We start from the raw sequence: 20,985 nt of genomic DNA, 5'->3' as shown, positions 1-20,985 counted from the left end.
CATGAGGCCTAGAAAGTTAGGAGGCGGGTTCTGAAGTGAAAGCTCGATTTTCACTCTATATCTGGCCCCACGTCTGGAGTTTTAAGAAAACCAGCTGGTGCCGCTGCTGGGAATGCAGCCAGATTGTGGTGTTGGGACTCTCGCCTTCGTCCATTAGTCCAGGGCTCGGCCACCTTTTCAAGCCAATGAGCCAAACTACAGGCAGTCCCCGGGTTACGTACAAGATAGGGACTGTAGGTTTGTTCTTAAGTTGAATCTGCATGTAAGTCGGAACTGGCGTCAGCCGCTGCTGAAACTGACCGCCAGTTCTGACTTACATACAGAATCAACTTAAGAACCCCAAGCGTCCCCAAGTCAGCCGCTGCTGAAACTGATCAGCGGCTGATTCCAGGAAGCCTGGGGCAGAGCAACTCTGCCTCCGGCTTCCTGTAGTCAGCCGCTGGTAAGTTTCAGCAGTGGCTGACTTGGGGATGCCTGGGGCAGAGCAGCTGGGATGCTGCTGAGTTGCTCCAGTAGCACCGCTCCTCGGTGCTACTGGAGCAACCCGGCAGCGCCCCAGCTGCTCTACCCCAGGCGTAGGCAAGAAAAGCCTACGGGCGCGCCTGGGCTGTCCCGCTGCGGGCGTGCTCCGCGGCTTTGCTCTGCGTCTCCCTGGTCTGCTGAGGGGGCTCCCCCCCAGCAGACCAAGGAGACGTGGAGCAGCTTTTCTCACCCCAGAGGATGGGGGCGGCGGGACTGCAGCGCATCTGGGCGTCCCGCCATTCCAGTCCTCCGGGGCGAGAAAAGCCCCGTTCGTAACTGCGGATCCGACATAAGTCGGATCTGCATAACTCGGGGACTGCCTGTACATCCAAATTCAGAACACGTGGTCAACAAAGAGCCATCTCAGAATGCCCATTCGCATGACTGAAAGATACAACATAATATTATTGATAATTGACATGCTGATTAATAATAGCACACATGAAACCTTGGACTCTCAAACTTTATTTAATGGGATTTTTGCTGCTGCATCTTTTTGCACGTTTCTTTGACGTTTACATCGAACTGGTCAAATCCAAAAGAGTGGCCAGGCTGGGTCAGAGCAACGGTCCATCCAGCCCCGTGTCCTGTCTGCCCACAGTGTCCAATGCCAGGTGCCCCACAGGGAGGGAACAGAACTGGGAACCATCAAGGCTATGTCTACACTACAGAGATTTTTTTCAGAAAAACGGCTATTTTTCCGAAAAAAACTTGCGGAGCGTCCACACCTCCAGTGCATTTTTGCGCAAAAAATCAAAAGAACAGGGAGTTTTATCCCGTGTAGGTATTCCTTGTTCTAGGAGGAAGGACACCTTTTTGTAAAAGAGCTCTTTCGCCAAAGGTGTGTGTGGACGGGGAAGAGGGGTTTTTTGCACAAAAAGCGGAAGAAGCACAGGTGCCCTGGTGGCCATTCTGTGCACAGCAATAAGCGCGTACTTTCAAGAGCGCATCCATGCAGTCTGGATGCTCTTTCACAAAAGCACATCGCTTTTTTGATGCACGTTTGCAGTGTGGACGTGCTCTGGTGCAAGACGTTTTTTTCGGAAGATCTCTTCCAAAAAAAGCTTCTTGAACAAAAAGCCTGTAGTCTAGACGTAACCCAAGTGATTCCCTCCCCTGTGACCCTGTGGCATAGTGGGGGGCTGTCTGCTCTGTAATCCGGGGTTCCCTTGTGCTGAGGTGTGATCCCCACTGACTCCCCCACATGTGGATTGGCCCAGACACCCAGTCCCAGTCTGAGCAGAGAACAAGGCTCTTCCCAGGGGAGAGACAATGGAAGGGAGGGGGAGGGGGAGGCGGCCACCTGGCTGGGGGCAGGGCCTGGGAGCTGGGCAGTTTGTGGCTGGGTTGACATGAAGAAGAGACTAAGCTGGTACTGAGGGTTCAGGGGCCTGTGGACCCAAGAGGTCTGACCCTGACTCCTGTAACCACATCATGTCTATGCTGCATCCTGGAGCAGTAAACCCTCATCTTACTGCGGATGGGGGTGCAGGATCGAGGGGGGCTCCCCGACGCCCCTCCACATACTCATTGCCAGACAAACAGGCTAGGGACACCAATCCTACCCACCCTGGCTAATAGCCATTGCTGGACCTAACCTCCATGAATCTATCTTGCTCTTTTCTGAACCCTGTTAAAGTCCTGGTCTTCACCACATCCTCTGGCAAGGAGTTCTACAGGTTGATTGTGCGCTGAGTAACTGAGGAGGATTACTCCTGGAGGAATTCTGTACCACAAAATATTACAGATTTTCTGCATAAAATGTTAAATTTGGCAACATTCTGTACATTTTATTTGTCAAAACACTACATAATTGTATCAGTTTCAATTCTTCTGGTAACTTATTTCAAAATACCTGCCAACAGCTATGTCTGTCTCCTGGCCTCAACATGCATCCGTGTGTGTTTCTCTCTTTTTTTCTTCTTTTTTAAGGTTTCCAGATTATGACATGAAGGATAACGGCCCTTGTGCAAAAATAAATGGTGGGACCATAAAAAGATCAAAATGCAGCTTATCAAAGGGCTGGGTTTGTGAGAGGAGAGCCGCCCGGCCCGGGACAGCCAGCGAACCATTTCCGTACCTCAGCTGATGAGGCAAGAAGTGGGAGAGATTCCTCACCCTAAGGAGAGATGCTGCAGTGAGTATGAAGAGCTTCCCTTGCCCTGAGCCGAGTGTGGCTGCGTGGGGGGGGGGCGCAGAGGACACAGAGGACACAGAGGCAACGATGTAAGATGGCTCAGTCGGGGGTCTGCACTGCAGCGTTTCTACTCTCTCAGAAAGGAAATCGGAGAATTCTTGGAAACAAAGGGACAACCAATGCGAGAACTATCTGATCCTATTTGGCTGGCTGATTTGGGGTTTCTAGTTGACATAACAAAGCATCTGAACGTACTGAACACGAGTCTTCAGGGGAAAGATGCAGCGGTGAACCAGCTTTATTCACACCTCAAAGCCTTTGGGACAAAGCTGCAACTTTTCATAAGGCAGTTGTCACAAACACAGCCCAATACCATACATTTTTCAGCGTTGCAGGAAATAATGAACAGTTTTCCACAGGACAATATCAGTGCGCAAACGAGCAGGTATGCAGCAGACATTGCATCTCTGGCTGGGGAGTTTAAACGGCGCTTTCAGGACTTTGCAGCTATTGAAAAGGAGATCAGCCTTTTCTCCTCTCCATTCTCTGTTGACCCCGAGGATGCTCCAGATCAGCTGCAGCTCGAGCTCATTGAGCTGCATTGTGACAGCGAGTTACGCAGTCGTCACCAACAGCTCTCTCTTGTGAACTTTTACCGCCAACTGGATAAGAGCCGGTTTCAAGAGATTCGAACATTGGCTAAGAAAATGCTGAGCTTGTTTGGCTCAACATATATGTGTGAGAAGACATTCTCTGCTATGAACTTTAACAAGAACCGCTTGAGGACAAGACTGAGTGACTCTCACCTGCGTGACATTTTGCGCATCAAAACCACTGCCTTTGAAGCAGACCTAGCCTATGTGCTGCAGTCCAGATCTCAGTTTCACCCTTCACATTAGTGCAGGCAAATTTTTTTTTCAATTGAGATGAATACATTGTAAAATCTCAGTTAATGTCAGTTGGTCTAAATCAGTTATAAATATATTTGGACACAACATGTATAGTTGGTGTTATGTCGTTTGCCGTTTGCAATAAACTTTGCATAAAATAGTTAATTTGCATTTAATTTTAATGGTTCAAAGAATGTCAGGCAAAATGGTCGGCCCTCACGCATGTTCACTTCATCAAATCTGGCCCTCTTTGAAAAAAGTTTGGACACCCCTGGTCTAGATGGTGCTTGGTCCTGCCATGGGGCAGGGGACTGGACTCGATGGCTCTCGAGGTCCCTTCCAGTTCTAGTGTGCTATGTTTCTATGATTCTATTTTCCAGTCACTAGGTACGGAAACTGATTTACAGGACAGGTTACAAACCACAGTTAATAGTTCTGCAATTTCCCTTTTGAGTTCTTTCAGAACTCTTGGGTGAATGCCACCTGGGCGCGGTGACTTGTTACTGTTCAGTTTAACAATTTGTTATACAACTGCCTCTTAATGAAACCTCGATCTGGGACAATTCCTCAGATTTGTCACCTAAAAAGAATGGTTCAGGTTTGGGAATTTCCCCAGGATCCTCAGCCATGAAGACTGATGCAAAGAATTCATTTAGCTTCTCTGCTAGGACTGCATCATCTCTGAGTGCTCCTTTAGCACCTCGATCGTCCAAGGGCCCCACGGGTTGTTTAGTCGGCTTCCTGCTTCTGATGTACTTAACAAACATTTTGCTGTTACTTTTTGAGTTTTTGGCGAGCGGCTCTTCAAACTCCTTTTTGGCTTTTCTTGTCTTTCTACATTAAATTTGATAGTGTTTATGCACCTTTCTATTTTCTAGAATTTGGCTTCCATTTTTAAAGAGATGTCTTTTTATCTCTGTGATGGCCCATTGGGGGTCCCCCGTCTCCTGCACCCCGAAACGACACAAACAGACTGCACCAGCCAGTAGAATGGAGGTTGTTTATTGCTCCTCCAGCACAGCCCAGCACAGATGTAATCTGGTTACAGGAACTGGGGCTAAGAGGCCTCAGTGTCCCCTTTGAGATGGGGGGATCCCAGCCCCCTCCCCAGCTCCTTCTTCCCTGCTTTCCAGCCAGGAACTAACCCACTCTCCTCCAGCCCTGCCCCCCAGCCAGGGCAGCATCCACCTTCCTTTGTTCCTCTCCATGGGGGTCAGCTGGCCAAACCAGTCGGGATACCCTCTTTGCATAGTGACTCATCGCTTGTCTGCTCGGTGGTGCTACAGACAGCAGCCAGAGAGTTAGCAGGTTACCCCCACTACGTCACAATTTCTCACTGCTTCTTTTACCTGGTGGTTAAGCCACAGTGGCACTTTTTTGATTCTCTTAGGCTACGTCTACACTGGCATGAATTTCCGACAATGCTTTTAACGGAAAAGTTTTCCGTTAAAAGCATTTTCGGAAAAGTGCATCTAGATTGGCAGGATGCTTTTCCGCAAAAGCGTCTGTAGCCAATCTAGACACGGTTTTCTGCAAAAAAAGCCCCAATCGCCATTTTCGTGATCGGGGCTTTTTTCCAGAAAACAGTACTGTGCTGTCTACACTGGCCCTTTTGGGCAAGAGTCTTTCGGAAAAAGACTTTTGCCCGAACGGGAGCAGCATAGTATTTCCGGAAAAGCACTGATGATTTTACAGGAGATCGTCAGCGCTTTTCCGGAAATTCAAGTGGCCAGTGTAGACAGCTGGCAAGTTTTTCCGGAAAAGCGGCTGATTTTCTGGAAAAATTTGCCTGTCTAGACACAGCCTGACTGTGTTTTTTAGTTTGGGGTATACAGTGAAGTTGGGCCTCTATTATGGTGACTCTGAAAAGTTTCCATGCAGCTTGCGAGGCTTGTACCTTTGTCATTGCACCGTTTAATTTCTGTTGAACTAACCTCCTCATATTTGTGTAGTTCCCCTTTCTAAAATTAAATGCCACAGTGTTGGGCTGTTGAGGTGTTTTTCCCCCACAGGGATGTTACATTTTATTACTTTATGGTCATTATTTCCAAGTGGTCTGGGTATATTTACCTCTTGGACCAGACCCTGTGCTCCACTCAGGACTAAATCGAGACTTGCCTCTCCCCTTGTGGGTTCCAGCACCAGCTGCTCCAAGAAGCAGTCCTGTAAGGTATTAAAACCAGCATCTCACATGCATTCAGGCTGTCTTCTGCCAACCTTATGGCAGGGGGCTGGGGATGTGGGAGTGCAAGAGTCTGGTCTGGGGTGTATGAAGGGCTCAGGGCAGGAGATTGGGGTGTATGATGGACCCAGGGCACTGGGGATGTGGGGGTACGACAGGCTCAGGGCAGGGGGTTCAGGAGGATGGTGGTGGGGAGTTGCAGGAGTGCTGTGATGCTGGGGCCAGACAGGAGCTGGTCCCCAGTGGGGGCTCGTTGGCCAGGCTTCGTCTTTAAACACAGTGAGATATGTCCAACACAAAAGGTTTCAACGTCGTCTTTATTTATGGCGGGGGCAGGGAAACCTTTTGGGTCGGGGCCACTGACCCACAGTAAAATCACAAGTGAGGAGCAGAAACAAACACCCCCCCCCAGCCCTCACTGATGTGATCCCCAATTGAAACCGCTCGCTCCCCTGGGGTGCCAGCCCTGTGCGGGGGGGGGGGGGGGGCAGGGAGGACCGAGGTTCAAGGTCTCGAGCCAGATTTACACTTTGGGGTTCCGAGGTTAGTGGATTTTGTAGCTCCCCCCCCCCATCCTGGGGCTGAAATGAGGCATTCGGTGTGTGGGGCAGGGCTGCCGGTGAACGGCACAGGGATGGGAGTGCGTGGTCTGAGTAGGGAGTGAGGGGGCAAGCTGCCAGGCCGGGGTCAGGCGTGAGCTGGGGGCTGGTTGCCTGGCCAGAGGGCAGGGGGTGGTTGGCCGGCAAGCAGAGGGCAGGGGGAATGTTGGCCGAGGGCAGAGGGTGTGGGGCTGAGGGGAGAGCGGGTGCTGGTGCTGGCGTGAGTCTTGCAGGGTAGCACCAGCACCTGCTGCTCTTCAGTCTGGCTGCAGAAGGCGGCTTTGGCTCAGGGCTAGCACAGGCCTTCCCACATGGCTACAGAAAAGCCAGATTGTAACAGTGGGGGGTGCAGGGGCCCGGCCCGGCTCTGCCAGAGGCCCTGTGGGGCGCACGGGGGGCTGTTGCCCGGGGGTCTCTGCGATGGAGGCGGCAGGTTCCAGCCTGCGGAGGAGTCGCTGACGCTGCCCGTTGTGTTCTCTCCACCCAGGCTCTTCCCACTGACGCGCCTCACGGCCTCCTTCCTGGCCTGCGGGAGGGTATCTGGCTCCGGGCTGGTGGCTGGGCAGTGCTCCGACGCCTGCCTCTGGGACTGTGAGCAGAGCGCCCTCGCCTTGCAGTGCGGCCACGGCCCTGCCCCCCGCGCCTTCCTCTGGGGCAACACCACGTACACCTGCACTGAGCCCCAGTGAGAGCAGCTCCTGCCCCGGCAACCTGCCCCCTTGCTCCGGTTCTCCGCCCCCCGAAGGCCCCACGCTCCCGCCAGCCCTCGCAGCGCGGCTGCCTGACCCCGGCAGGCACGGCACAGCACAGCTCGGTTTGGCACGGCTCAGCGCAGCACGGCTCGGCACAGCACAGCTCGGTTTGGCACGGCTCAGCGCAGCACGGCTCGGCACAGCACAGCTCGGTTTGGCGTGGCTCAGCGCAGCACGGCTCGGCACGGCACAGCTCGGTTTGGCACAGCTCAGCGCAGCACGGCACGGCACAGCACAGCTCGGTTTGGCACGGCTCAGCGCAGCACGGCACGGCACAGCACAGCTCGGTTTGGCACAGCTCAGCGCAGCACGGCTCAGCACGGCACAGCTCGGTTTGGCGTGGCACAGTGCAGCACAGCTCAGCACGGCACAGCTCGGTTTGGCACGGCTCAGCGCAGCAGGGCTCCTGGCACATCCCCTCCTCAGCCCAGTGTGCAGACGCTACCCAGGTGCCAGCCAGCCCAGACTGCGGTTGCTGCCCTCTCCGAGGTCTAGGCTCCCCCAGGCCCTTCCTCTGCTCCCTCCAGCGGCCCTGGGCACGGCTCTGGCCCTGCAGGCGCGGGTCCCGCTCCGAGGGATCCAGAATTTCACTTGCTGGCCCCGAGCGCAGCCGTGCCCTGGGCCAGCACAGACCAGAGCCTGGGGCAGGGGGTGAGAGCTGGGACCAGCCTGCCCGGGTGCAGGGACCTGCTGGGCGTGAGTGTCCTGAGACCGGGCGAATCCGGAGCCTCTGCAGGGATCTCAGCAACTCCAGCCACTGCAGCCGGGCTCCCCCGTGGAAACCCCCCAGCGCTGACCCCGGCGCCCCCAGCCCAGGCGTTACCCCAGCTGGAGCCTCCTAGGGGCCGCGCTGCTGCTCTAGATTTGATGCCATGGTGATGGGCAGCAGGGGCCTGAGGAGCGGGGCTCCCCCCCGTGGATCTCCCCAATAAACAGTGTAAAGAGGCTCGTGTCTCCTGCGCAGTGTCGGGGGAGGGGAACCTGCCCAGGCCACACGGCCCCGCGTGGATTGCTCTGCAGGCACCGTCTGCTGCCCTGCGGCCCCGGGGAGGTGACGTCCGGCCTGGGACACGGAGCCCAGCCCTGGCCCAGGCTGCAGCACTGAGCTTCCTTCCCGCAGCCCCCTCTCAGCCGGGACACCCAGCCAGGGCCCCGCGGCCAGGCTGCACTGAGCTGTGCGGTAGCTGAGCCGCCCTGCCCCAGCCCAGGGGAGTCCCGGCCCTCGGGTCAGTCCCCTTGGAAGAAACAGGTCTGTGGGGCAGCGCTGGGGGGGAGGTCAGGGTGAGGGGCTCAGAGCCAGGGCTGCTCACAGCCCCAGCCTGGGTCCCCCCCGCACGGCACCGAACCAGCCACACCCAGCGCCTCAGCTGCCCCCCCCGGCCGGCAAGGAGCCTTCCCAGCAAATCCCCTCGGACACCCCAGTGCTCCCTGTGCCCCCCCAGCCCTCCTCACACAGGGGAGAGGTTATAACCCATCCCCCACCTCCCCTCAGACACCCCAGTGCTCCCTGTGCCCCCCCCCAGCCCCCCTTACACAGGGGAGAGGTTATAACCCATCCCCCCTCCCCTCAGACACCCCAGTGCTCCCTGTGCCCCCCAGCCCCCCTTACACAGGGGAGAGGTTCTAACCCATCCCCCACCTCCCCTCACACACCCCAGTGCTCCCTGTGCCCCCCAGCCTCCCTTACACAGGGGAGAGGTTATAACCCATCCCCCACCTCCCCTCACACCCCAGTGCTCCCTGTGCCCCCCAGCCCCCCTTACACAGGGGAGAGGTTATAACCCATCCCCCACCTCCCCTCAGACACCCCAGTGCTCCCTGTGCCCCCCAGCCCCCCTTACACAGGGGAGAGGTTATAACCCATCCCCCACCTCCCCTCACACACCCCAGTGCTTCCTGTGCCCCCCAGCCCCCCTCACACAGGGGAGAGGTTATAACCCATCCCCCACCTCCCCTCACACACCCCAGTGCTCCCTGTGCTCCCCAGCCAGTTTACCAAATCTTCCTTCCTGAAATCCATGTCTCTGTTTTGCTGTTCTCCCGTCTCCCTTTCATTAGAACCACGATCTTTGATTTCATGGCCACTTTCACCCAGGCTGCCTTCCAGTTTCAAATTTTCAACCAGTTCCTCCTTATTTGTTCAAATCAAATTGAGAGGAGCTTCCCCCAGTTCCTTTTCCAACCTTCTGAAAACAAATTGTCTCCAGCGCAGTCCGAGAACGTATGGGACAGTCTGGGCCCCGCTGGGTTGGTTTCCCCACACGCGTCTGGAGAGTCCAAGTCCCCCCTCACCACCAAACCCTGCGCTTCCAGCGATTTTATGAGTTGTTTAAAAAAAGCCTGATCCACCCCGTCCGCCTGGGCAGGGGGCCTGGAGTAGACCCCTCGCACAACCTCACCCTTGATTTCTACCCCTTTTAGCCTAACCCAGAGACTCTCAACACACGTCTCCTACGCCAGCTCCACCTCGGGCCAAGTTGGACATTTTTAATATAGAAGGAAACAGCTCCCCCTGTTCCCGCCTGTCCCTCCTGAGCAAACTGTACCCTGTTATCCCCTGGGCCATGAAGAGGGAGACTCCTCTGTTCTCCTGGCATCTCCCAAACCAGAGCTGGTCACATGATCAAGTGCCCTGTCCATGCCCCGTAGGGGAGCAGCCCTGGGGTCCCTGCTGGCTGGCGGGGTCCCAGCCGCGTCCCCAGCTGTGTGCTGGTCACACCAAGGTCTGTGGTCTGTTCAGGTCTCTGGGGACCCACCCCTCTCGCTAGGTGGGCGACGCCTGCCACTGCCCCCAGGCAGAGAACGTTTCGGGAGCCGCCCAGAGCCTGCATGCGGAGCAGAGGCTACGACTGAGCGCGGTGCACAGGGAGCGATGTGCAGAGGAAGCCGGGTCGGGTCAGACGAGCTGACACACAAGGAAGCTGTAGGCTGACGCCGGCAGGATCTGGCTCGGCTGTTTCAGGCCGAGGATGCAAGAAATGGGTGACCCCAAACTGCCCTGGTGCCTGAGGCTCTGAGGCAGGAGGCAGAAGCTGTAATATTGCGGAAACAGAGCCGGGAAAGTTGCTTTGACTCGTAAAAGTGCTGGAATAACGGCGACGTGCCGGTAACTCGCGCCTTGGCCAGCCCCCCACAGCCTGTAGCCTCAGGGTGCCGCGCTGGGGAGAGGTTCGAGGGCAGCGTAGCCGCGCGCAGGGTGTAGGCACAGCCGGCCCCGCTGTACAGGACGGCACCTCGGCTAGGGTACGTCAGCGCCCTGTGGGAGAGGCCAGCAGGGGCCTTCCGGCTGCGGAGAGCCGGCCCTGAGAGCCACCAGCCCCAGGGGCGCGGTGTGTGGAACTGGCGCCCAGCTCCGTACCCTGCCCATACGCGGGGCCACCGCGGCCCACAGTAACCAGAGCAGGCCTGGTGCGCGGGGGCGGCTGTGTGGCCCCGCCCCTTGCTCCGTGTGTGCGAGGCTCCGACTCCGGGCGGGGAAGCCTGACACGGTAGCTGCCAGAGCCGACCCCACGGCGGCCTATCGCCACGTTACACGCTTCAGAGAACGTCACCGGCTACTCCCGGCCACAGGCCACGGGGCTCTCAGGGTCACACCCAGCGCCACCTCCCCCCCGCCCTCTGCCTGGGATTCAAGCCCCTCGTCCTCGCGGTAAGGGCCCCCACAACTGCCTCCCGCCCTTCTCCGTCCCCCGGCGCCCTGCGCTCTCTGCCGTCCCCGCGCTCCCTCGCAGCCGGGGGCGCAGAGCAGCCGGGCTGGGCGTGTCCCCGTCGGACAGGCAGGCTGCCCTCAGGCCAACAGCGGCCCCCCGGAGACACCGGTCTCGTGCCCAGACAATTCCCAGAACACGAGACAGACCCATGAGCGTTGGGGTTGTAGGTGTAGATCTTGCTGTGAACTCCCACCAGTGCAAACAGTCCCGGACCTTTCCCTGGCGGCCAGGCAGGGACGTGGCCATCCGAGTCTGGCCCTCAAGCCACCGCTCTGTCCCTCCCGATTCTGTCCCTCTGGGGCCTTCCTGCCCCACGTGCTTCCTGCTTCGTGTCTCTAAAAGGGAAGTCGGCTGCTGGTGAAAGCCCCTCTGCGCTTGGCTGGCCCCACCTGCTCCCAGCTCAATGCAAACTTCTGCTTCCTGCTGCCAGCGGGATCACTTGTCCTCTGCCTCCGCACGAGCCAGACAGTTCCTCGGCTGCTCCGCCGCCAGCACCTGCCGGGCACCGCCAGCACCTCCACCGCCAGCACCTCCCGGGCACCGCCAGCCTCTCCACCGCCAGCACCTCCCGGGCACCGCCAACACCTCCACCGCCAGCACCTCCTGGGCACCGCCAACACCTCCACCGCCAGCACCTCCCGGGCGCCCCTAGCCTCTCCACCGCCAGCACCTCCTGGGCACCGCCAGCACCTCCCGGGCACCGCCAACACCTCCACCGCCAGCACCTCCTGGGCACCGCCAACACCTCCACCGCCAGCACCTCCTGGGCACCGCCAGCACCTCCCGGGCACCGCCAACACCTCCACCGCCAGCACCTGCCGGGCACCGCCAACACCTCCACCGCCAGCACCTCCTGGGCACCACCAGCCCCTCCACCACCAGCCCCTCCCGGGCACCACCAGCCCCTCCCCCACCAGAGCCCAGCCAGCTCCCAGATGGCGCACAATGTGACTTATGCCGACCTGCGGTTCGTGAGGACCCCCACGGGGAGCAGCCCGTCCTCCAGGGCTCCAGAGGCAGGTAAGAGCTGACCTGCCCCTGCCTGGTGCCGCCCCGCCCTGGGCCAGCCTTGCAGACTAACTGGCCCCCTCCCGTCTGCCCCCCCCCTCCGCAGCACCCGACGCCGAGGAGGATGCGGAGCTCACCTACGAGAACATCCATCTGGGCCAGACCGTGGAGGTGAAGAGGGGGCCAGGGGTGGAGCAGAGCCACGGTGAGTATGAGGCTGCCCCCTCCCAGCCCAGGGGCTCTGGGGGCGCAAGAGGGGCAGGTGCCCTGGGGCTTCCCGCTCCCTTTGCAGGGACCCTCTGCCCCGTCCCCCGGCCTGGCACACAGAGCAGGGGGGCGCTTGGGAAGTGGGTCGAGGCAGAGTCCTGCCCATGGGGGGCCAGACAGGCCTATGCAGGGGGGCTGGCCTGGGGCAACAGCGACTCGGGGACCTGGGGTCACCAAGGACAAACGGGACCTGGGCGCCCAGCGTGACGCTGTGACCGGAAGGGCTAACGTGGCCCCAGGATGAGGACACGGGCGCTGGAGTGGGGCTGGGTAACCTGTCTGTGGCTCACTGAGATGACACAGGCTCTGCGCCCAGCTCTGGGGGCTGCGTGCTATGGGGGCCCTTGGGAGAGGGCAGAGCCGCAGCAGTGCCAGGAGTGCTGGGGAACAGGCCAGACGGGGATGTGGCAGGAGCTGGCGAGGGGACGTGCTCCCTGGGGTGCCTCAGTCTAGCAGGGCCGGCGGGACGGGGCGAGGGCTGGCGGCTGGAGCCAGCAAGGGCCAGTGTGAAGCGGAGGGTCAGTAGCCCCTGGTGCAGCCAAGTGGTGAGTTCGGCGTCTCCTGGGGCCTGCCTGCCAAATGTGCCTCAGAGCCATGTCTGGCAGCAATGGGTGAGGGAGCAGCCCCAGCTGGGCCAGCAGGAGATGGGCCAAAGCCTGGTCCCCCCCACATGGCCAGGGCTCCGGTGCTCTCCCCACCAGGCTGTCAGCCATGTAATGTGGGGGAGCCGGAGCCGGTCATGTCCCTGTAGGCCCCACAGCACTGGCAGCTCCCCCCAGCCCCCCACTGCCTTCCTGGGCAGGGCCAAGACCCATTCCCGGGGGTTTCTGAGGGGGCCGCTGGCCTGAGGGTTTGGGTGCCCAGGGCTCCCCCCATCCCCATTAACGCAGCTGGGTCTCTCTTGCAGAGCCCTGGTGGGGCACATGCCACCTGCCCCTGGGCCTGCTGGGGGCCTGCCTCTTCCTCCTGGCCAGCACCATCGGCCTCGGGGTTCGCTGTGAGTAGGGCTCCGCTTGGGCACCCCCCAGTGGGGGCATGCAGGGCAAGCGCCCGGCTGGGGGCAGGGAAGGAGCAGCCAGCGTCCAGCTGGGGGGAAGGGGGGGCTGCAATGGGGCGGGTCTGGGCAACACGGAGGGCGTGAGGGGGACCCCAGCAAAGGAGAGGTCAGGCTGCTGCTCAGGAAACGTCCCCAGCACTGCCAAGGATCCAGCTGGCAGCCATGGGGGCCCTGTTACCAGGGAGATGGGGAGGCCTGTCCTGGGGCAGTTGGGGCCCTGTCTTGGGGACCCATGGGGAGAGCCCCATCATGGAGAAAGTGTCTCTGGGGAGCAGGGTCGGGGGAGGGACTCTGTCCCCAGGGCCCTCTAACATGCCCACGGGGACAGATGGGGCGGGTCTGACGCTCCCCCAGGCTTTCCCGGCTCGGCTTGGCCAGGAGCCGTACGGTCCCCGGGCAGTGCCGGGAATGTCTGCAGGGCTGGCAGGGGCTGGCTGCCTCAGGTGCTCTGCCCGGCTCCGTGCCCCTCGCTGCCGATACGGGGGCTGCACATGCGCTTGTCTCCCAAACCTTCAAACAGCCTCAGCCCAGTGCCCCTGAGCCTTGGTCAGTGCTGCTATGGGGCTGGTGTTATGGGGCTGGTGCTATGGGGCTGGCAGCATGGGGCTGTTCTCTCCATGGCAGGGAGGCTCTGACCGCCCCCCCTCCCGAGCCCTGTTGGGATGGATGAGCGAGCCCAGTTCCCCAGTTCCCCTCCCAGCTCTGCCCACACCAGAGCACCCGTGTCCCCGCGTCGGTCCCAGGCTCCCCTCTGTCCCCTGCAGACTGGCAGGTCTCCCAGCATCTCCAGCAAGCGTCCCAGGCGCACGAGGCAGAGAGCAGCCGCCTATCCCAGCAAGTCAGCAGCAAGGGGGCGAGCCTGGCGCAGACGGCCAGCGAGCTGGAGCAGGCCCGGCGGGAGCTGGAGGAGGCTCGGCGGGACCTGGAGCAGGCCCAGGGGAAGCTGGAACAGGCCCGGCAGGAGCTGGAACAGGTTCGGGGGCAGCTGGAGCAGGTGCAGCTGGAGGAAAACCGCACCCTGGAGCGGCTGCAGCAGCTGGAGGCCAACTTGGCTGGAACGAGGAAGGAGCTGGAGGCGCTGAAGCAGGAGAAGCAGGAAATTACAGAGAAGCTGAAGGAAGCAGAGCAGGAGCTGTCCAACATCTGGCTCTGCGAGCAGACAGGTACGGCCTTCCTGGGCGGGGTCCCTGGGTGCCCCCCCACCTCCTGGCAGGGACAACGAGCCCCGAGAGGGCAAAGCACCCGGGCCAGAGCTGTGCTGCAGCATGCATCCTCTCGCACTGAGGATACCTCTGAGGGGGAGGGAATGCCAGCTAGGAAGAGGCAGGTGTTAGTAGTGGGTGATTCGATCGTTAGAAACATAGGGTCTGTCTACACTACCCCGCTAGTTCGAACTAGGAGGGTAATGTATGCATACCGCACTTGCTAATGAAGCCCGGGATTTGAATTTCCCGGGCTTCATTTGTATAAGCGGGGCTCCGGCATTTTTAAATCCCCGCTTGTTCGAACCCTGTGCCGCGCGGCTACACTAGGCTTCCTAGTTCGAACTACCATTACTCCTCGTGGAACCCACAAGGGGAGAGGCAATTCTCGATTTAGTCCTGAGTGGAGTGCAGGATCAGGTCCAGGAAATAACCGTTACAGGACCGCTTGGGAATAGTGACCATAATATAATAACATTCAACATTCCTGTGGTGGGAAGAACACCTCAGCAGTCCAGCACCCTGGCATTTAATTTCAAAAAGGGGAATTACACAAAAATGAGGAGGTTTGTTAAACAGAAATTAAAAGGCACAGTGACTAGAGCCAAATCCCTGAAAGCTGCATGGAAACTTTTTAAAGACACCATAATAGAGGCCCAACTTAAATGTATACCCCAAATTAAAAAACATAGCAAGAGACCTAAAAAAGAGTCACCGTGGCTTAACCACCATGTAAAAGAAGCAGTGAGGGACCAAAAGGTATATTTTAAGAAGTGGAAGTCCAATCCTAGTGAGATAAATAGAAAGGAACATGGGCTCTGTGTAGAATTTGAAAGTGGAAGGCAACTTGGGTGAAAGTGATCAGAAAATCAGAGTTCATGGTTCTAAGGAATGGAAGAAGGAAGAACAGCAAACTAGAGACAATGGATTTCCGGAAGGCGGATTTTGGTAAGCTCAGAGAGCTGATAGGTAAGGTCCCATGGGAATCGAGACTGAGGGGAAAAACAACTGAAGAGAGTTGGCAGTTTTTCAAGGGACATTACCTAGGGCCCAAAAACAAGCTATTCCACTGCGTAGGAAAGATAGAAAGTTTGGCAAAAGACCGCCTTGGATCAACCAGGAGATCTTGCATGATCTAAAAATAAAAAAGGAGTCATATAAAAAATGGAAACTTGGACATATTACAAAGGATAATATAGGCAAACAATACAGGAATGCAGGGGCAAGATTAGAAAGGCAAAGGCACAAAACGAGCTCAAACTAGCTACAGGCATAAACGGAAACAAGACGACCTTTTATAAATATATTAGAAGCAAGAGGAAGACCAAGGACAGGGTAGGCCCACTGGTCAGTGAGGAGAGAGAAACAGTAACAGGAAACTTGGAAATGGCAAAGATGAATAAAGACTTCTTTGTTTCGGTCTTCACCAAGAAGTCTGATGAAGGAATGCCTGACATAGGGAATGCTAGTGGGAAGGGGGGAGGTTTAGAAGATAAAACAAAAGAAGAACAAGTTAAAAATCACTTAGAAAAGTGAGATGTCTGCAAGTCACCAGGGCCTAATGAAATACACCCTAGAATACTCAAGGAGCTGATAGAGGAGGTATAGACCAGAAAAGGGCAAATATAGTGTGGAACCCCACTTGTTATACCTTTCCAGCAGGATTCTGAACCATTTACAACTACTCTCCGAATCTAAAGGTTTATTAACAAAAGAAGGAAGAGGCTGAGAGTGAGGTTGTTAAGGCGAATACATCACACGCACCAGTCCCCCAGTTCTCGACGCAGGCGCTCAGCAGAGATGTTCCAAACTGCTAGCTTAGAAGACTCTGGTGCACGTCCTGTGTCAGGACAGCTGGACAATCCTCCCTGGCTCGCTGTTCCTCACAAGGCTGCATCTGGGATCAGGAGCAAGATTGGAGACCAGATGGAGATGCCTCATGGCACTTTCTAGCCATCCCTGGTGTCTCCCAAGCTGGAGCTGGTCACATGGTCAAGTGACCGGTGTCTGTTTCACATGGCAGCAGCCATTATGCCCTGGCTGGTCTGCAGGTTTCCAGACACATCCCTCAGGTGTGAATTGGCCTCTCTGAGAGCCACCGTCCCTGGAGCCGTGCTAGTGAGCACAGCCACTGACTGGACAGTCCTTCCTCAGGCCCATGGCTCTCAGGCAGAGAACACTCACTGTACCAGCACAGAGTCCATTTCATAACCCCACACACAGACTCACACAAGTTCATGAGTGGCACACACAGAGTCAGTAGGACAGACGCTTTCATGTGACACCTCACATGGCCCCTTTGTACAGACTTGGGGGCAAACACCCCCCATGGGTGCAGCAGTGATCTGGCTGCCCCCCTTAAAATCCAGTAACATGACACAGAGTCTGTCATGGCTCCTTCCCCACTCTGGCACAATAAATGCAGAAGTGGGGGCCAGCAAGTGCACCCCAAAACCTTATCTACCAGGCTTTGATATAAAACTCCCCCCCCAAAATCTTAACAACCTTAGATGTTGGGGGTCAAACGCCGCTGCCACCACCCAAATATTAATAAAGAAACCAGGGGAGAGACCATTTGGGGAAATCTCACCCCTAAAGTAAAAAGCAGGACACCACCAATAACCAGTACCAGGTTAATAAAAAGAAAAGAGAAAACTTTTATTATCAGCACAATATTCCTGTTCCAAGCATAATGGCTAGATGGAAAAGTAACAAAATATACTCATGGAGAACTCCATGGCTGTGTCTACACTGCACCCCTTTTCTGGAAAAGGGGTGCAGTGTAGACACAGCCCATGGGCCTAGAACTTAGTTACAAAGAAAAGCCAAAACATCTTTTAAAAAGTGCCCAGACAGCAGATCCCAAACCCAAACCATAAAGAGTAAAAGCGAATGGATTTATCTAAACGTTACCCCACTTACAGAAAGTGAAGAGTCTTTTCTTGGAGGGAGACATAGTGTCTGTCCCCATCACTAGCTGGAGAGAACTGTCCAGAGACCAAGAAGGGAAAACCCCCAATCCCTTTGTCCCAGTTTGAAATTCCTACCGACATTCCTATTGGCCACTCCACCTGGCTAGGTAAGGGTATGTCTACACTACCCCCCTAGTTCGAACTAGCGGGGTAATGTATACATACCGAACTTGCTAATGAAGCCCGGGATTTGAATTTCCCGGGCTTCATTAGCATAAAGCCGGCTCCGCCATTTTTAAAAGCCGGCTTGTTTGAACCCCGTGCCGCGCGGCTACATGCGGCACGGACTAGATAGTTTGAACTATGTAGCCATTCCGATCTATCTGTACACCTCATTCCACGAGGCGTACAGATAGTTCGGAATAATTACGTAGTTCGAACTATCTAGCCTGTGCCACGTGTAGCCGCATGGCACGGGGTTCAAACAAGCCGGCTTTTAAAAATGGCGGAGCCGGCTTTATGCTAATGAAGCCCGGGAAATTCAAATCCTGGGCTTCATTAGCAAGTTCGGTATGTATACATTACCCCGCTAGTTCGAACTAGGGGGGTAGTGTAGACATACCCTCAGGGACATAGTTAACCCCTTAGTCCCCAGGCAGTGTGACGGCGCGTTGGGGGTTCCCCGTCTCCTGCACCCCGAAATGGCACAAACAGACTGCACCAGCCGGTGGAATAGAGGAAGTTTATTGCCTCTCCAGGATACAGCACAGCACAGATGTAGTCTGGTCCCAGAGCTGGGCTAGGATGCCTCAGGCCCCCTTGAGATGGGGGAGACTGGGCCCCTAAACTCCAGCCCCTTCTCCTAGGCTCTCCTCCATGCTCTCCCACAGTCTAACTAAATTCCCTTGCAGCCCTGCCCCCGCAGTCAGGGCCGCATTCCACCTTCCTTTGTTCCTCTCCATGGGGGGTGTCTGGCCACTGGTTCAACAAGTTTGGCCTTACCTCTGCCTAGTGAGGCTTTCCCTGCTGGGTCTTGCTCCAGACAGCAGGGGTCACCACAGCCCAGCAAGTACCCCCACTACGTCACAGTTCTCCCCCCTCCGAGAGCGAACTGAGCAGGGTCACTCTGCTCGTGACCTAGGGAAGTTCGGGTCCTCTGCGTGGGAACCCGCCCCGGGGACATGGGTGCTCCCCTTGACTCAGGCCGGCCGTGGCAAGGCCCCACATGAGCTGGCTTCCCTCTGTCCACTCGCCGCCCTGCTCCAGGGCGACTGGCACAGGCCTGTCCTCGGGGGTCACTCCCACCCTTCCGCTGGCCTTGATCTCTGGCCAGGGTCTCTCGGGCCGGGGCCATGAGCCCAGCGAGCCTTCTCTGGACAGCCAGGGCGGCTTCCATCCCCGATGCTCCATCCAGGGAGGTCTTCCCCTCCCATAACTCTCTCAGCAAGCCCAGAGGGTCTATCTGGGGTAGAGACCCCCAAGCCGCTTTCCTCCTGTCTTGGGCCTTCCCGCCCCTCTGGCAGGAGTCACAGGACCGGCAGTACCGCTGCACGGCTGTAAAGATTCCCGGCCAATAGAAGTGCTGGAGCAGCCTCAGCCGGGTGCTCCGGATCCCCCGGTGGCCCCCAACGGGGACGTCGTGGGCCAAATACAGCAGCTTGAGGCGATACTTTCGGGGGACGACCAGCTGCCGCTGGACCCCCCATGCCCTCGCCTTCCTGGGGGGGAGCCATTCACGGAACAGGAGTCCATGCCCCCGCAGGAATCTCTCCTGGCCACCTCTCCCCCGGGGCTGAGCTGCATGGAGGCCAGCCTGGTCCCTCAGCCTCTGCAAGGAGGGGTCTGCCTGCACCTCAGCCTGGAATTCAGCTGCTGAGGCAGGGATCGGGACCTGTTCCCCACCTTTGCCTAGGTCCGGAGTCCCAGCCTGGCTGGACCCCGTGTCCGCTGGGATGGGACCCTGAGGATGCTGCCAGGAGTCCTCCCCTGGACCCACGTTGTCAGCCCCCCGCTGGCTCTGGCTCCGGGTAGTGACTAGAGCCCGCTGGGATTCATGGGGCCACTCCTCTAGGTCATTCCCCATCAGCACCTCGGTGGGCAAGTGCGGGTGCACCCCCACTTCCTTGAGGCCCTCCTTCGCCCCCCATTTCAGATGCACCCTGGCTACAGGCACCTTAAACGGGGACCCGTCTATGCCCTTCAGGGTCAGCTGCGCATGGGGTAGTATCCGCTCTGGGGCCACTATGTCGGATCGGGCCAGCGTCACCTCCGCCCCCGTGTCCCAGAAGCCCGTCACCTTCCTACCATCCACCTCCAGGGGTATGAGGCACTCGCTCCGCAGGGGCCGTCCTGCCCCCACCCGGTACACGGAGAAATCCGCCTCCTGAGAATCAGACCTCCCAGGGGAGGTGCACTGAGCATCCTTCCCCTCTCTCTGATCTGAGGTTTGCCTGCCAGCCCCTGCCTCTGGTGCAGCCTGCCCTTCCTCCCGCCCCAGCCAGTTAACCCTGGAAAGTCCCCGGTCCTGGGACCTGGTGCACTGAGCCCTCTTGTGGCCTTTTTGCCCACAGCGATGGCAAGTTAGGCTTTGGGCTGTCTCTGTCCAGGCCCTGGCTGGTTCTCTGGGGCGCAGACGATCTGTTCCTTGGTCTCGCCCCGTAGTTGACTCCCTCCGTCGCTCAGCCGAGATCCGGTCTCTGCGCGATTCCCTTTCTCTCCGGGACTCCCGTTCACACCCGGACCGGCTCTCCGTGAACTCATCCGCCAGTCTTCCGGCCTCCTGCGGGTTCTCTGGTCTCCGGTCCTTGAGCCACAGCCTCAGTTTGGGTGGGCACGCTTCATAGAACTGCTCCATCATGACCAGCTTGAGCAGCTCCTCTGCGGTCTGGGCTCCGACTCCAGACACCCACTTGCGGCAGTATTGCGCCAGGCGGGAGGCCAGATCCACGGGAGACCTATGTGGCCCTTTCTGTACCCCCCGGAACTTCTTCCTGTACATCTCGGGGGTCAGCCCGAACTTGTGCAGCAGGGCCTCCTTGACTCGGTTGTAATCCCCTGGCTGTAGGTCCTCCAGCTGACTGAGCACTCCGGCCGCCTCCTGGTTCAGTGCGGGGATGAGCTCCTGCAGCCAGTCAGCTGGGGGGACCCGTTGCAGTCCACAGGCCCTCTCAAAGGCACTGAGGAACCCGTCTATGTCACCCATGTCCTTCAGTTGGGCCACCACGAGCCTCTCCAAGCGTCTGGCAGTCCTGGGACCCTGGGGCCCATCCGCACTTGGCGCAGCCGGTGCCCCGCCGGTTCTCCGCTCTGCCATGGCCAGCTCATGCTGTCGCTGCCTCTCTCGATCTTGGCGCTCCTTCTCTCGATCTTGGCGCTCCTTCTCTCGGTCCTCTACTTCCAATTCCCTGATCCGCAGCTGGATCTCCAGCCGCCGCAGCTCCGCTGGGCTGGCCCCTGCCCTAGATGTCTCCAGCACGCCTGGCTCCAGGGCTCTTGCTTCTACTGCGCCTTGTCGCTTGCCGCTGGAAGCTCCATCCACGGGGTGCAGTGCATCCCACTCCTGACACCAGTGTGACGGCGCGTTGGGGGTTCCCCGTCTCCTGCACCCCGAAATGGCACAAACAGACTGCACCAGCCGGTGGAATAGAGGAAGTTTATTGCCTCTCCAGGATACAGCATAGCACAGATGTAGTCTGGTCACAGAGCTGGGCTAGGATGCCTCAGGCCCCCTTGAAATGGGGGAGACTG

The 20,985-nt window shown here is 58.0% G+C and overlaps 1 protein-coding gene across 3 annotated transcripts in view; it reads left to right on the top strand.

Moving 5' to 3' along the window:
• CD72 (CD72 molecule) overlaps nt 1-20,985 on the top strand; it is a 59,084-nt gene that overhangs the window by 18,864 nt on the left and 19,235 nt on the right. For all 3 annotated transcript variants that reach the window (XM_089779501.1, XM_089779500.1, XM_089779499.1), the window contains 2 exons: nt 12,975-13,064; nt 13,889-14,287. In XM_089779501.1, the coding sequence (XP_089635627.1) occupies nt 12,975-13,064; nt 13,889-14,287 (489 nt within the window). The remainder of the gene's footprint in view (nt 1-12,974; nt 13,065-13,888; nt 14,288-20,985) is intronic.

The sequence above is a fragment of the Pelodiscus sinensis genome, chromosome 6 (genome assembly GCF_052426305.1).
Source record: "Pelodiscus sinensis isolate ZL-2025 chromosome 6, ASM5242630v1, whole genome shotgun sequence".
NCBI classification, from domain to species: Eukaryota; Metazoa; Chordata; order Testudines; family Trionychidae; genus Pelodiscus; species Pelodiscus sinensis.
Note: the sequence above shows the minus strand (reverse complement) of the source record. Positions and strands in the feature narration are given on the sequence as shown.